This window comes from Pygocentrus nattereri, chromosome 22, assembly GCF_015220715.1.
Source record: "Pygocentrus nattereri isolate fPygNat1 chromosome 22, fPygNat1.pri, whole genome shotgun sequence".
NCBI lineage: Eukaryota > Metazoa > Chordata > Actinopteri > Characiformes > Serrasalmidae > Pygocentrus > Pygocentrus nattereri.
The window spans coordinates 15,744,171-15,759,241 of NC_051232.1; the positions used below are offsets into that span (position 1 = coordinate 15,744,171).

The 15,071-nt window shown below is 39.7% G+C and overlaps 1 protein-coding gene across 5 annotated transcripts in view; it reads left to right on the forward strand.

Annotated features, from left to right (window-relative positions):
* Window positions 1-15,071, forward strand: part of slit2 (slit homolog 2 (Drosophila)) — a 104,392-nt gene that overhangs the window by 43,753 nt on the left and 45,568 nt on the right. For 3 of the 5 annotated variants that reach the window (XM_037533035.1, XM_037533036.1, XM_037533037.1), the window contains exons 5-10: window positions 6,232-6,303; window positions 7,684-7,755; window positions 9,693-9,764; window positions 12,966-13,129; window positions 13,226-13,237; window positions 13,709-13,841. In XM_037533035.1, the coding sequence (XP_037388932.1) occupies window positions 6,232-6,303; window positions 7,684-7,755; window positions 9,693-9,764; window positions 12,966-13,129; window positions 13,226-13,237; window positions 13,709-13,841 (525 nt within the window). The remainder of the gene's footprint in view (window positions 1-6,231; window positions 6,304-7,683; window positions 7,756-9,692; window positions 9,765-12,965; window positions 13,130-13,225; window positions 13,238-13,708; window positions 13,842-15,071) is intronic. The other 2 variants (XM_017715007.2, XM_017715008.2) reach the window with 1 other exon arrangement.

Sequence of the window (15,071 nt, forward strand, 5' to 3'; positions counted from 1 at the left end):
CATGACAGATATCAAATTTTGGATGAGCGTGTCTTTACCAAAACAATCATTTTCAAGAGGTAAAACATCATTTTTTAACATTTTATTTTATTAACATTTCACACACTGTCCCATCTTGATTAGAATTGAGGTTTGCATTTTCTTTGAATTTCCTTTGTGTATGAAATGTGCTATATGAAAAGCTGCCCTGTGACATTGTGATATTATGTGGTATTATAGGCCAACAGGTTAACAGCTTTAGAGAGATTTATTGATTTACTCAGAGTGGTTCAGAATGATACAACTGCTATTACACTCAGTCTACACTGTGGTGATGGTTAAGCAGTGTATTAGAGAAGGAAATCCTCTACGGCTGAAATTAATTCCCACTGGCAGACTGAAAACCACATACACACTCTCTCCCTCTCAGCTGCTCTTATAAACTGTTCTCACACTCAGCATGAACTCTGCAGGGATAGATATTCAAATAGCAGAGGGAAACGATAACCATCAGAGCTAGACCTTCAGTTCAGGCCATAAATATCAAAACTTGGTCAAAAAACAAAGAAATAAAACACTTTTATGATAATGCTATTGTCTGATAAGGCCGCTGTGGGATTCCAGTAGTATGGTAGTGCTGAGCTAACAAGTATTCACATGAACATTTTTTGGCCGTTCCAGATTAAACAGTGAAGTGTAAAGCTTATAAAAGACATTGCACATGTTTTATTAGAAGCGTGTGACAGACTTTAACATAGATCTGAGCTTCTATGTGTTAGTTTTACTGTGACTCTTTCAGTAAAGAGTCCTGGCATAGAGCTGCGGCTGCTGTTTTCCCTTTTCTAAAAACATCTGAAACCTGGTTTGACTTTGATTTGCATTCGCAGTCAGTCACGTATCTAGAACTTGGGCCTAAACTGATGCTTTTTCTCAAGATATTATTTACTATCTATTTCTGATATAAAAAACTAGCACCAAACCAACATGAACCAGTTTTTCAGCAAGCTTATGAGGCAGTAGTTAAAAAAAAACTGTTAGGTGTTGTTAGCTCTAGCCAAGCTAACTTTACGTCTGTTGGGACAATGTTTTTCCATGGTTGATGCATCCATGATTACGTCATGATTGAGGCTAGAAATAAGCTATAATTACTGCTAGCCCAGCTAACATCACAGTTGTTATGACCATGTGTTTTCATGATTGTCACGACTGAACTATAACTTGATAGCTATAAAACTATCAATAGTGCTGGCTTAACTAATGTCACTGTTGCTGAAACTGTGTGTTTCCATGGTTACATGCCCATGGTTTTACCATGACGACCATCGGCGCTTACCCCTGAGCCCTTAGGGAGAGCGGTTGGGGGCTGGTTTTGGTGGGTTTTGAGGTCAGGAGGTTGCGGGTGCTCTTTAAGTGTGTGTGTGGTTGTGAGTGAAAGTTGTGAGTGTGTGAAAGACAACATTGAGGCGCGTCTGTATTTGAACAAGAATATTTCAGACTGGTTCGCGCACACACACAGTGGAATGTTGGCGGCAGGGACTAAAAACATCTTGAAGAGATTTAGACAGAGGGAGCGAGGGATGAAGGAGAAATGAAGCAGAGTTATCACTCCTCTTTCATCTCTCACTATTTGTTCTTTTCCTCCATTCTCACTGTGAGTGTGTGTGGGAAAGTGTCATACTTTATACTGAAACAACGTGTTTAAAACACACACACTCTCTCTCTCTCTCTGTCTCTCTCTGTCTCTTTGTTTAGTCTGTGTCGGCTGGAGGCCAAAATAACAGAAACACTTTAACCTTTCTTTTATTTGAACTGAAAATAAACAAACCTGTGTGAGTCAGCACTGCAAATCTCTAAACTCATGATGATTAGATTCAATTTGAATGTATTTGACTTGATTTGATTTTCAGAGAATTATTCATTCCATCCTTAAATCTTGCGTTTCACTGTGATTCAGTTGAATTCAGTTTCATCACAGTTCTTTAAAAAACGATTTTGTGCATAGTGAAAATCCCATTTTACACTGCGATTCAGTTTGATTTGGGTTGATTGTAATTCTTAGGATCCAATTTGGTGCATCATGAACTCTCAAATTTCACTGTGATTCAGTTTGATTAATTTTTTTTTCCATCCTTCAGTTATACAGGTCTTCAGCTGCACAACTGTATCAGGCCTTCATAGTTTGTATTTTGCACTTCATAATGCGCCACACATTTTTAATAAGAGACAAGCAGGCCAGTCTAGAACCCATCCCCCCCATGCTTTTGTACCATGTTCAGGATGTTTCTTGCCACCATGTTAACATAAGCGTAGATGTCTTTTAGATGGATGGCAACTAAAAGGCAGTATATGTTGCTGCAAAATTTGTATATATCGTTTAGTGTTAATGGTGCCCTCACAGATATAAAAATTACCCACTAATAACCCCTGCCATACCATGACAGACCCTGGCTTTTGAACGTTATGCTGGTAACAATCACTCTAGGCCTAAGAAGAACAGATTATTGCTTTCTTTGGCCCAGAGAACATGATGTTCATTATTTCCATAAACAATCTAAAAAGGTTTCCACTGTACATCAGTCCATTTCAGATGAGCTGGAACCTGGAGAAGTCAGCAGAGTTTCTGGATAATGTTGACATATGACATCTTCTGTGCATAGTGCAATCTTTGTAGATGCAGTGATGAACAATGTTTATTGACCGTGGTATTCCTGAGCACAATACACAATACTACTGGTGCTAGGAAGGCGAAGGCTAGCACAGGCTTCCTACAAGATCTGTGAAGCCAGCTGCCATGTCTTTTCGAACCACCGCTCGCGCAACATCACTGGCCTCGCTCATAAAGGACTTGGCCTTTCCCAGATGCTCCTTTTACAAGCATGACCAGGTGTTTTGTGAACATTTCACAATTATTCAAGTTTTAAATTGGAGTTTTGAATTGAATAACAGTCCAAGAAATATTTTATAGTTTATTAATATAAGTATAATTTTATTAATTTATTGTTTTTTTTTTTGTTTTTTTTTAGTTTGTAATTGATTCAGACATTTCAGAGTTGATTCAGTTAAATCACCGCCTTCAGATCAATTCAGTTTTACTCTCTGTGTGTTTGTGGGTGTGTGTATCAGTAATGTGTGACTTTCGCTTCTGGTTCATAAACACACATTAATGAGACCCTCAGGATACACACACACACACTCACCACCTGCTACTGCCTGTGTGTGTGTGTGTGTGTGTGTGTGTGTGTGTGTGTGTGTGTGTGTGTGTGTGTGTGTGTGTGCGTGCGGCGTGAGTGGGTGCGCGCACGTGTGTGTGTGTTACTGTGTGAATAAATGACATTTCCAGAGCTGACAGGTGGTCACACACACACACACACACATACAGCTGTAACAGTAATGCTGCGTGTGTGTGTGTGTGTGTGTGTGTGTGTGTGTGTGTGTGTGTGTGTGTGTGTGTGTGTGTAAAATACAGCCGGGTGTGACAGACGTTATGTCAGAAACTTTCTGTGCCAAAGAAGACAACTGGACAAAGAATGGACAGAATGAAAGAGAAGAAAAGAAACAAAAAATAAAGGAAAAGAAAAAAGAAAACAAAGGAGTGGTACAGGAGGGAACTGACTTTCCTGCTCATTTAAAGGCACTGTGTCACATTTTCTTTAAATAAAACTATTTGGTGTAATATATAAATATTGTTAAAATATCAAAGCATACCGTTCACTCCCAATGTATGTAGTCCATATATGCAAAACTAAACTGCACCAGCAACCTGTTTTGAATTCACTGTTTTTGTCATGTAACAAAAGCCAAAGCATTTACATACATCCTCCAATTCAGCCTACAGCAGTTTAGCCCTGCCTGTTTACACTGAATGGACTGCTGTTTGATTGAATTCAGCCAGTCAGAACAGAGCTCATTTACATCAGTCTTAAAAGTACAGCGAGAAAATCTGGCTGTTTAATTCTAAAGGTTTAAAAGAGGAGTGAAAATCATCAGGTTTTGTAACTGTTTGAATTATAACTTGTGGTGCATAAAACCACACTCACATTATAAGTGGAGCTCAGGGAGAACAATCAAAAAAAGAGAAAAGATATTGGCCCTTTAAATAAAACATTGAAAAGCCATATGGGCTTAATCAATTCATCACTCTGTGTGTGTGTGTGTGTGTGTGTGTGTGTGTGTGTGTGTGTGTGTGTGTGTGTGTGTGTGTGTGTGTGTGTGTGTGTGTGTGTGTGTTCAATGTTGATGAAGGTTAGATTGATGAAGTTTGATCATGTACCTCTCCACCATGAATTGAGTTTAAAAATACATTTTAGACCAAAATGTTCTATCATAAAATAATGTTTCAGACTTCAGGCAGTGTATTCATAACTATTTCATAGTGAAGGAACTTTTAGACTTGGGCATCTGGTTCCTATCACCACCACAGTGAACAATTCTGCCTCAGTTTCTCTAGAACAGAGCATTTCACTACAAACCACTTAATTTCCCTGTTAGTAATACCACTCTCTTATTGTTTATATTTCACACTTTACCACATTCTTATGGTAAGCGTGACTGCTGGTGTTCATTTCTTTCTGCAGTGTGAATAGTTTTAAGTAAAATCTGAGTGTGGACTGTGCTGGTGAGTGCTCACTGCCCCCTAGTGGACAGCAGTGGTGTTTATCTCACCTGGCATATGCCGGCATCCATATGACTACGTAAAGCTGGTGAGACAGAGAGACATAGGGGACAGAGAATGAGAGAGAGAGAGTAAATAGAGAGAGAGAAGAAGTGTGAATGTGTGTCTTTTCACTGAAAGTTTTACTTGAGCTCTGATTGGTCGCTGTCAGCTGTCAGTCAGTCTGACTGCCAGTAGTCTAGATGAATAGGAGCATCTGTCAGTTGACCAATCAGACGGCAGCACATAGCGCCCTGGTGTTTTGTCTGGCTTTGGAGACACAGCGTCTGCTTTAGATGATGATTGATGGGTGAGCAGTTTGATTGACAGGAGCTCCGTACTGCATTCATCTGTGTGTGTGTGTGTGTGTGTGTGTGTCCTTCTCCACAGGAGTTCAATTTAATGAAATCACACACACACACACACACACACACATGGTGAGGTCAACGGTCATCTTTAGCTTCAGTTCACTCTCAATGAGCCCCGATGTCCTGCTGAACTGAGTGGATCTATGGTCGAGTAAAAACACTTAATGACCACTTTGGTTACACTTAATGACCATCACACTACAGGAAAAAAGCAACAATATATGAAATATGATCACTTCAGTTCACAAAATGACTATTAGACTATATGACACAAGTGAAAACAAGACTATATGAATTATAACCATTTCAATGATGCCTAATGACATCAGAGCTAACTGTTGTCTAAATCTTTTTATACTACACTGCATGTGTGATTAAAAGGAGACCACCGCTTCTCTTTCTAGTGTGTTATTGTGTTACAACAGGCTATTAACACTGATGTCAAAAGGAGAGAGGAAGTGAAAGAGAGAGAGACAAGTGAGGGATAAAAGGAGGATTAAGCCTATTTACTCCTCTTTTCATGTGTTCAATGAAAAGAAAAACAGGCACTCTTCCTGTAGAGGTGATCAGGGTCATCCTCTGGTTCTCTTCCCTTCTCTCTTTGTTGGAGCTCCACACGGTTTGAGGCACGAAGCCGAAGTTGGCTTCCAATTCAGCACATTCTAATTCTTACTTAAGGTGAAGGGGAAAATCTGAATAAGAATCTACCAAAATGGAAAACCAGCTTCAGAAACACATTTGAGACATGCATGTGATGATTTAAAGCAACCTTTAGCAGATGCTAGGTAATTGGAGACCTCTCCATAATACACATAATACATAATTGCATACAACATGCAAGAGAACATTTTGTCGCATTGGTTGTGCTTCAGATCCTCAAAAGTGGAACAATCTTTATTTTGCGACTATGTTGAAAAAGTATTCAAAGAGAACTTAAACAAAACTGTATTTAAAGGATGTGAGTGAATTACCTACTTTTTTCATCAGTATCCTCTTCAGTATAATGTTGATTTTGCATTTGAGACCTAAACATTGAGTCAGACCTTCTTTTTGAGCCTTTGTGATGTTAATACGTAAATTGTAAGAAAAAAAGTTGTCTCTTTTACTCCTTCATTTATTGTCCTCTCCACTGTGTATTTCACAGGTTTCTTCTGTTTTTCTATTTACTTTAGGACATGTGTGATTAATGCTGGTTTTCAGTGCTAATGGATTTGTGTTGTTTGTGTTTTGCAGAGATTTGAGTGAAAATCAAATTCAGGGCATTCCAAGGAAAGCTTTCAGAGGAGCTACAGACCTCAAAAACCTGTAAGTGTGTTTTACAGAGAGAAAGAACATACAACCCCAATTCCAATGAAGTTGGGACATTGTGTAAAACTTAACCATAAACCACTGTCAGTGGACACAGTTTGTCGCTCCATCTACAAGTGCAAGTTAAAACTCTGCCACGCAAAGCGAAAGCCATATATCAACAACACCCAGAAGCGCCGCCAGCTTCTCTGGGCCCGAGCTCATCTGAGATGGACTGACGCAAAGTAGAAAATTGTCCTGTGGTCTGACGAGTCCACATTTCAAATTATTTTTGGAAATCATGGACATTGTGTCCTCCGGGCCAAAGAGCCAAAGGACTGTCCAGATTGTTATCAGCGCAAGTTCAAAAGCCAGCATCTCTGATGGTATGGGGATGTGTTAGTGCTCATGGCATGGGTAACTTGCACATCTGTGAAGGCACCATTAATGCTGAAAGGTACATGCAGGTTTTGGAGCAACATCTGCTGCCATCCACACGTCTTTTTCAGGGGCATCCCTGCTTATTTCAGCAAGACAATGCCAAGCCACATTCTGCACGTGTTACAACAGCGTGGCTTCGTAGTAAAAGAGTGCGGGTACTAGACTGGCCTGCCTGCAGTCCAGACCTGTCTCCCATTGAAAATGTGAGGCGCATTATGAAGCGCAAAACACGGCAACGGAGACCCCAGACTGTTGAGCAACTGAAGTTGTACATCAAGCAAGAATGGGAAAGAATTCCACCTTCAAAGCTTCAACAATTAATGTCCTCAGTTCCCAAACGCTTATTGAGTGTTGTAAAAGGAAAGGTGATGTGACACAGTGGTAATGGGCAGTCGTGGGCTGGAGGTTAAGGATCTGGCCCTGTGACCGGAAGGTTGCCGGTTCGATCCCCAGGGCCGACAGTCCATGACGGAGGTGTCCTTGAGCAAGACACCTAACCCCCAACTGCTCCCCGGGCGCCGTGGATAGGGCTGCCCAGCGCTCCGGGCAAGTGTGCTCACTGCCCCCTAGTGTGTGTGTTCACTAGTGTGTATGTGGTGTTTCACTTCACGGATGGGTTAAATGCGGAGGTGGAATTTCCCCGTTTGTGGGATCAAAAAAGTATCACTTAAACATGCCCCTATCCCAACTTCTTTGGAACGTGTTGCAGGCATCAAATTCAAAATGAGTGAATATTTGCAAAAAACAATAAAGTTTATCTGTTTGAACATTAAATATCTTGTCTTTGTAGTGTATTCAATTGAATATAGGTTGAAAAGGATTTGCAGATCATCGTATTCTGTTTTTACTTATGTTTTGTAATATAATTTATGTAATATTATCAGGAATATCCATGTGTGGAAGAGTGTGAGGTTTCGTTTCTCTTTTTCCATTCTTCCATGTCTTTCTGTCCATCAGGCAGTTGGACTATAATCAGATTTCCTGTATTGAAGATGGAGCGTTCCGAGCCCTGCGGGACCTGGAAGTGCTGTGAGTACCTGAGATTTGTTATTATGAATGCAGGTGGTTAAAGTGTGTTTAGGCATTGGCCTTGTTCCTTGGATTATTGATTTGCCTCACAGTTATTAGATTTGTAGACAGTTATTAGATTATATAAGTATTAAATTATAGGTTTAGATGTTAAAGCTCACAGGCATGTGCACAGATAGACTCCAGGGGAGGTTTGAGCTCCTGCCCTTTTGCCTTTGGACTGTACAAGTGATCTTTTGGTGGGTGTGTATAATTGTGTTTCATATGGCTGTTCTATGAGATCTGTTTCAGCAAGGTTTAGCTCAGTCTCGCTGCAGAAATTGAGTTTGTGGGTGAGCTCAGTTTCCACAAGCTTCCCTGCTCTCGGGTGCCCCCTCTGGTGCAGTATAGACCACTTGCGGAGATTTCACATCAATAACTCCCAAACAAAAATGGATGTACACATCACCACAGCACTTGGAATCCCAATAAATCACTGATAATTTCTTTAAGAAAGAAATGATCATTTCTTTATGTGGTCACAGCAACCAAACAAACAGCAGTAGGGGTTGTAGAGGGTGACTCTGGGGACCTCTTAACTAGGCTTCGGCTCCAATGCGGTGGCCACTGCATCAAGCATCTTTGTGGAGATACACCTTCCTGCATGTTGTACATTCATCTCAAAGCTAACACATCTTCATCAGCTAATGAGGAGCTTCTGAAGGTGATAATTAGATCAAACAGGTTTTTTTAGGGTTACAGTGAAAGTCTGCAGGAAAGTAGACCTCCAGGAATAAAGTTGGTGACCACAACAATAGTAAGTAACTTGATAGCCTGTACAATTTTAAAATCGTGGGTTCAATTCCCTGTTTAGACAGTAAAGCTTTTTGGCTGTTTTTGGGGAAAAAAACACTGCAATTTTTTACATAACTGTAAAAGTAATGCAACGCAGTAGCCAGTAATTTACTGCTTATTTACATATGAAAAAATAGACACTCCATATGCATTGAAATATGCACAAACTTGCAAAAATGTATATCTGGCAACACCAATAAACAATGAAATTTTGCCTCAAAGAAATAAATAAAAATGTTTGTTCTTACTGAAAATGTTATGATGCTGAGTAATCAGCATTTTGCTGTGACTTTTACTGTTCAGTATTGTGAAATCCTGACAATATTCACATGTACATACAATTCAATTCACACTCATGCTTTGTTCCACTTGAGCCTGCAATGTTTGTGATGAGGGGTCTCAGTGCGGCATTAGTGAAGCTGATTTCCACTGTAAGGGGATAATGTGTGTAAATCCTGTTAGAGTGAGAAGCAGTGATGATAGTCAGAGGGATTATGTCACATTCTGTTATTCTGTGTCACAGTATCACACCCACCAGTGGTGTAACCAGGATTTAATTTTATTGAGGGCTGTTTACAGGTTTAGAGGGAGCAGCTAACAAGCATCAAAGCCCAGAGGCATTGGTATATGGAGGATGCTCACCAGCTAGCCAACTTCACTGAAGCTTAGTCCTTAGACTAACCCCATTATTTTATTTTTGAAAATGAAACACAACACATGATTGATTATCTCACATTTAGCTGGCTAATATCAGTATACTATGGTGAGTAAAGGCTAACACTGCATTGTCCTGCTGAAAAAGCTGGTCTGGTTCTGATTTTGCTGGATGTAAGATGCAAAAATTGGAATGTAGAAATTGCATGACTAGAAGGTTTGACATATGTAATGTGATGTAATGACATCTCTCTCTCTCTCTCTCTCTCTCTCTCTCTCTCTCTCTGTATCCCTGTCCCTTCTGTATCTTTTTTCTTTTTCTGTTTGCTTTCTCACACTCTATTCTGTATCTCTCTCTCTCTCTCTTTCTCTTTCTCTCTCTTTCTCTCTCTCTCTCTCTCTCTCTCTCTCTCTCTCTCTCTCTCTCTCTCTCTCTCTCTCTCTCTCAGGACGCTGAACAACAACAATATCTCTCGTTTGTCGGTGAACAGTTTTAACCACATGCCCAAACTCCGCACGTTGTGAGTATCATTTCGTCACTCTCTTAATGCTTCAGTCTGTTTTCCGCACGCGGCGCTCTCTCGCCCCCTGGAGAACAGTTAATCAGAGTCATTAAGGGGCTGATGGGTAATAAAGCCTTTTGAGTGGACACTGCGGGAGTGAGTTCAGCTCTAAATGATAATCAGCTATTAGAGCTCGTTTATAACTAACAAGTTTAATCACCACATCAGTATTCACTTCCTGAAGGAGTTGGAGAACAAAAGAACGACAGGATGAGGTGGACAAAGAGCTGATCACACACATCTACCTCACTGCGGAAGTCAGTTCAGTTGAAGTCTGGTTTGAATGTAAACTATCCCTACTTTTTCCAGGGTACAAGCTTCAAAAATGTAAACATTCGCACTAAGTAACATAGTTTCAGCCTTACCTTAAGTGTTCATTTTATGTCCACCATTAAAAAGAAACTTGAAAGATAAAATCAGCAAATTTAGGTACAGGTTAATTAGCAACCAGCCACAAACAGCAGAATAGAACAGAACAAGCTTCAAGTACAAATAAGAGAGATGATCAGTATTTTAAGTAAATCCTTATTGTAAATCGCAGTTCATTTGGATCCATTTATTTATCTTCAGTTTACAACAGGAATGAGCGTCTGTAATCAACTAACCAGCCATTAATGTCAGTGAATCTGTCTGTTTTATTGTTTGACGTGATAAGGAACCTCCTAATTTAACTAGAAGAGGCCATCTGACTGATATTCAAAGTGACCAATCACAAAGCTTTTTTTTTGCACAATATGCAGGGATGAGTGTAGAAATGTTGCTAGAGCAAAACAGACCCACAAAAAAGAGCAGTTTCAAACAAAACTCCTACATTTTTTAAAGTACCTCTAAAGTCATAATATAAAACTCAAAAAATGTGTCTGTATTGACTAATGAATTGTAAAAGAATTCTGTGTGTTAATGTTATCCCCGAGAAACTACTAAAATGACATAGTAGTGTCTCTAATCCTCAACACTCATTAAGAATGCAAAGATCTGTGCATTCTTGAGACAAAGCATTGTCATGACCACTCACAGATGACCTGAAGAACACTGATGTTCTTGTGACAGCTGTGCATGTGAAGGTCTGAGATATATTAGATGTTATGTAAACAGTCGGTTCTCGCAGTTGACGTGTTGACTGCAGGAGAAATGGGCAGGCGTGGAAACCTAAATGTATTTGACAAAGCATTTTGGTCAGATGACTGGGTCAGAGCATCTCTGACATGGTAAAGCAAGGCTTGCTTCTGGTCAGTAGCGGTCAGTATCTACCAACAGTGGTCCGTGGAGGAAGAATCCATGAGATGGTGGCGTTTTAATGAAGGTTACAGGAGGAATGTGTTACAACACCCAGTTCACCGTACCCTGGTGCACATGAGGCTAAATAGCTACAGACTGGTCAGAGTGCCCATGCAAACTCCTGTCCACCATTGTAAGTTCCTGCAAGGGGCATGCGAGTGTTGGCACAAGACCTTGGAGCAATGGAAGAGGATCTCCTGTAAGATGTGTCCTGCTTTTCTTTTACATCATGTGAGTGGTCAGATACTTGTGGATGCATAGTGGGAAAAAGACAAGCTGGTGGAGGGAGTGTGATGCTCTGGACAATGTTCTGGTCTGGACATTCATGTGAACATCAATTTGACATGTGCTACCTACCTAAACATTGTTGCAGACCAGGTACACCTCATCATAATAATAGTATTCCCTGATGGCTGTGGCCTCTTTCAGCAGGATAATGCACCTTGCCATACTGCACACATTGTTCAGGCATGGTTTGAGGAACATAGTGAAGTGTTCAATATGTTGTGCTGACCCCCAGATCTAGATTAACTGTCTGCAGCGATTCCACCTTGCAATTTACAGGACTAAAAAGATCTGCTGCTAATGTCCTGGTGCCATGTACCACAGGGCACCTTCAGAGCTCTTGTAGAGTACATCTCTCAGTGGGTCGCAGCTGTTTTGGCAGGGCACGGAAGAGTAACATATTAGGCAGGTGCTTATAATGCTCATTGGTCTATGCTAATGCAGATTATGCAAACTACCCTGCATAGTGTTTATGTGTCTGAAAGGATGATACAGAAACAAAAAAGCTCTAGTGTAGCTGTAATCCTCAGAAAGATTCTGTCTTTCAGCCACTCGTTTTCACTCTTTCAGATTCAATTTTTTATCCTCTAAACTTGTTGAGGCTTCAGTGAGCTGGAATGTACCTGAGCTGTGTTGTTGTGTGAAGTTGGAGCATGCTTAGTTGCTGATGTAGTATACTACTAGAACAGTTCTACACCATGTTTCACTGTTTATAAGACACATGTGCAATATAAATTTGACACAGCTGTAATTTTACATGCGTATTTCATTTATCTGTTTTAGCTAACAGCTTTATTGCACAGTCCATGTATCTCAAACTGTTAGCAAGGTTAGCACAGGCATGTTCTGTAGTCATAATTCTCTTATTAGTATAGGTTAGTATGCTGGACACTGACAGGTTGAAGCTTATTCATAATCTACAAAATTAAACTGCCACTCAGTGACTCTTAAATCGCTTTTTTCAGATGTAGTTAAAGTCAGCTTTATAAACAACATGTTATTTCCCCAGGACATTGTGCTACATTTAAACAGAGAACAGCAGCAGACAACAGTGCAGACAGACACACACATCTTCTAAACCGCTCCTCCTTTTGTGTTGCGGGGGCTACTGGAGCCTATCCCAGCAGTCATCAGGCAGAAGGCAGGATACACCCTGGACCGGTCGCCAGTTCATCGCAGGGCAGACAGACAAGCACATTCACTCACACCTAGGGGCAATGTACCTTGTCCAATTGGCTGCATGTCTTTGCACTGTGGAGGAAAACTGGAGTACCTGGAATAAATAAATACAAATAATACAAACATGTATATTATGTTGTTGAATGTACTAAATAGTATACATCACCTAGCACTCAACATGAAACCATTTTCACTGTGTTCTACAGCTGTATTGATTTCAGATCACATTGAATTCATCTATAAACATACACACTGTAATATATTAATATTTGTATTGATTTTAAATTTGTATAGAAATCTTTTAGAGTGGACTTTCAACTGACCCTCTAATGAAGATTAAACCTGTCTCTTTCTTTCTCTCTCTCTCTCTGTCTCTCTCTCTCTCTCTCTCTCTCTCTCTCTTTCTCTCTGTTGTAGTCGTCTACACTCCAATAATCTGATTTGTGATTGTCATGTGGCCTGGCTCTCTGACTGGCTGCGGCAGAGACCCCGACTCGGTCTGTATACCCAGTGTATGGCTCCACCCTCTATGAGGGGACACAATGTAGCCGAGGTTCAGAAGAGGGAGTTTGTCTGTACAGGTGAGTGCGAGTGTAGGTGTTTCTTGTTGTTATTGTGCTGTTGTTGTGCTGTTGTGTTGATGTGTTGGCTGTTTTTCTTTTGCTCATGCTTTCAAGATTTTGACGAAGGCAAGTCATTTAATTTTGAACAAAAACACTTTCTTTCACCTCCTCTATTGTTACATTCATATAAAATTCATTTTATTTTCATTTTTCTTCCTCTATCAATCTTTTCTGTTCTCTCATTCTCTCTACTCCCTCTTCTTCCTCTCTTGCCTGTTTCTCTTCTTCCTCTTTATTCTCCCTTTCCCTCTTTTATTCCTTTCTCCCCCTCCACCTCTATCCATTTTTTCTTTTTTCTTTATCTCCCACCGTCGTTTTATTCCTTTTTCTATCACTCTTTCTTGTTTCTCTCTTATCTTTTTCTCTCTCTCTCTTTTCTTTTTTTCTTTCTTTCTTTCTTTTTCTTTTCATTCCGTCTCCTTTTCTGTGTTCTGTGGTTTTCTCTATGTCTGACTTAACCCCCCCCTTTCTCTCTCTGTGTTTCATTCCCCCTGTCTCTTCTTTTCCTATCTTTGCTCTCTCTGTTTTCTCTTTCAGGTTCTCACTCTCCGTCGTCCTGTAGTGTCCTGCAGTGTCCAGAATTCTGTACATGCAGTAATAATATAGTGGATTGTCGAGGTAAAGGACTCGCTGAGATTCCTACCAACCTGCCGGAGACCATCACTGAGATGTGAGTGTTCATCGCTTTACTGACTGACAGTACAGTCTTCAACAACACAGTAACAATTCATTCAGTAATAATATAATAGTCTTAATGAGAAGAAGAAGAAGAAAAACAACAACAACTACTTAATTTATTAAACACATTTCTAACTTGTAGCAGCTCAAAGTGCCCTACAATGAAATAGTAAGTTAAAAAATGACAAAAACACATACAATTCATCATTTTGTTTTAAGGCTCATAATTGGCTGCAATGAATGTGTTACTACTTTCTTCCATTGGTTATTAGCCTTATATAGTTTGAAAGGCTGTGAAGACATGAATATATAAAAGTGTAGCACTAGCTGCTGTTTGTCTTGTGTGACACTTGCACGTGCATGTTTCAGCTAAGGGTTGCACAGACAAGTCAACTAATAAAGCCGCTAGTGGGTGCTGTCAGCAGCAGTTGTCTGAAATACAGCAGGACTGAACTGGCAGTTTACAGAAATCAGTTTTTCTGCTAAACACAAAGAACAAAGTACTTTGTTAGAGTGGAAATGCTACACAAGATGAATTTCATTGTAAGTTGTGTAAGACTGCACTGAAATACTGGCTCTTAATCCTAACTGAGTGGTTTAGAGAACCGTTATTGTGTTAAGGAGAACACTTAGCTCAGATACCTTCTACACATAAAGTGGAATAGCAATGAACCAACAAACAAGTATATCACGTTTACTTGCTACCTACGGCATCAAACTAAATTCATGGCATTCAGCATGAATGTTATCTGGTTCAGTGATTGGTTCAGAGTATCTGAGACTGAACCTCACTAAAATATATCAAAAACACCTGAAACTGCAGAATCTGCCACCCCGGAAACTATAAGCAATCGACTGACAAATTTAATTAATGAAATTAAATTAATTAATGAAAATGGGATTTTTCTATACCTAATTACCTGAAGCCTGTCGTTTTAGGTCATGTATTTTCAGAAAATTCTGTTTAATTCCTGGAAACATGCAAAATTGTGCTCTAAATAGTTTTTAGTTTTTAGTGTTGGTGGTAGTGAGCTATACATATATATATATATATATATATATATATATATATATATATATATATATATATATATATATATATATATATATATGCAAATATCGCTCTTGTCGGAACAAAATCTCGTATCATAATTTGAAAGTGCCTTTTGCTCTTTATACTGTGTGTAACATTCATGATGATAGACTAAAAGAAAATGGCTGA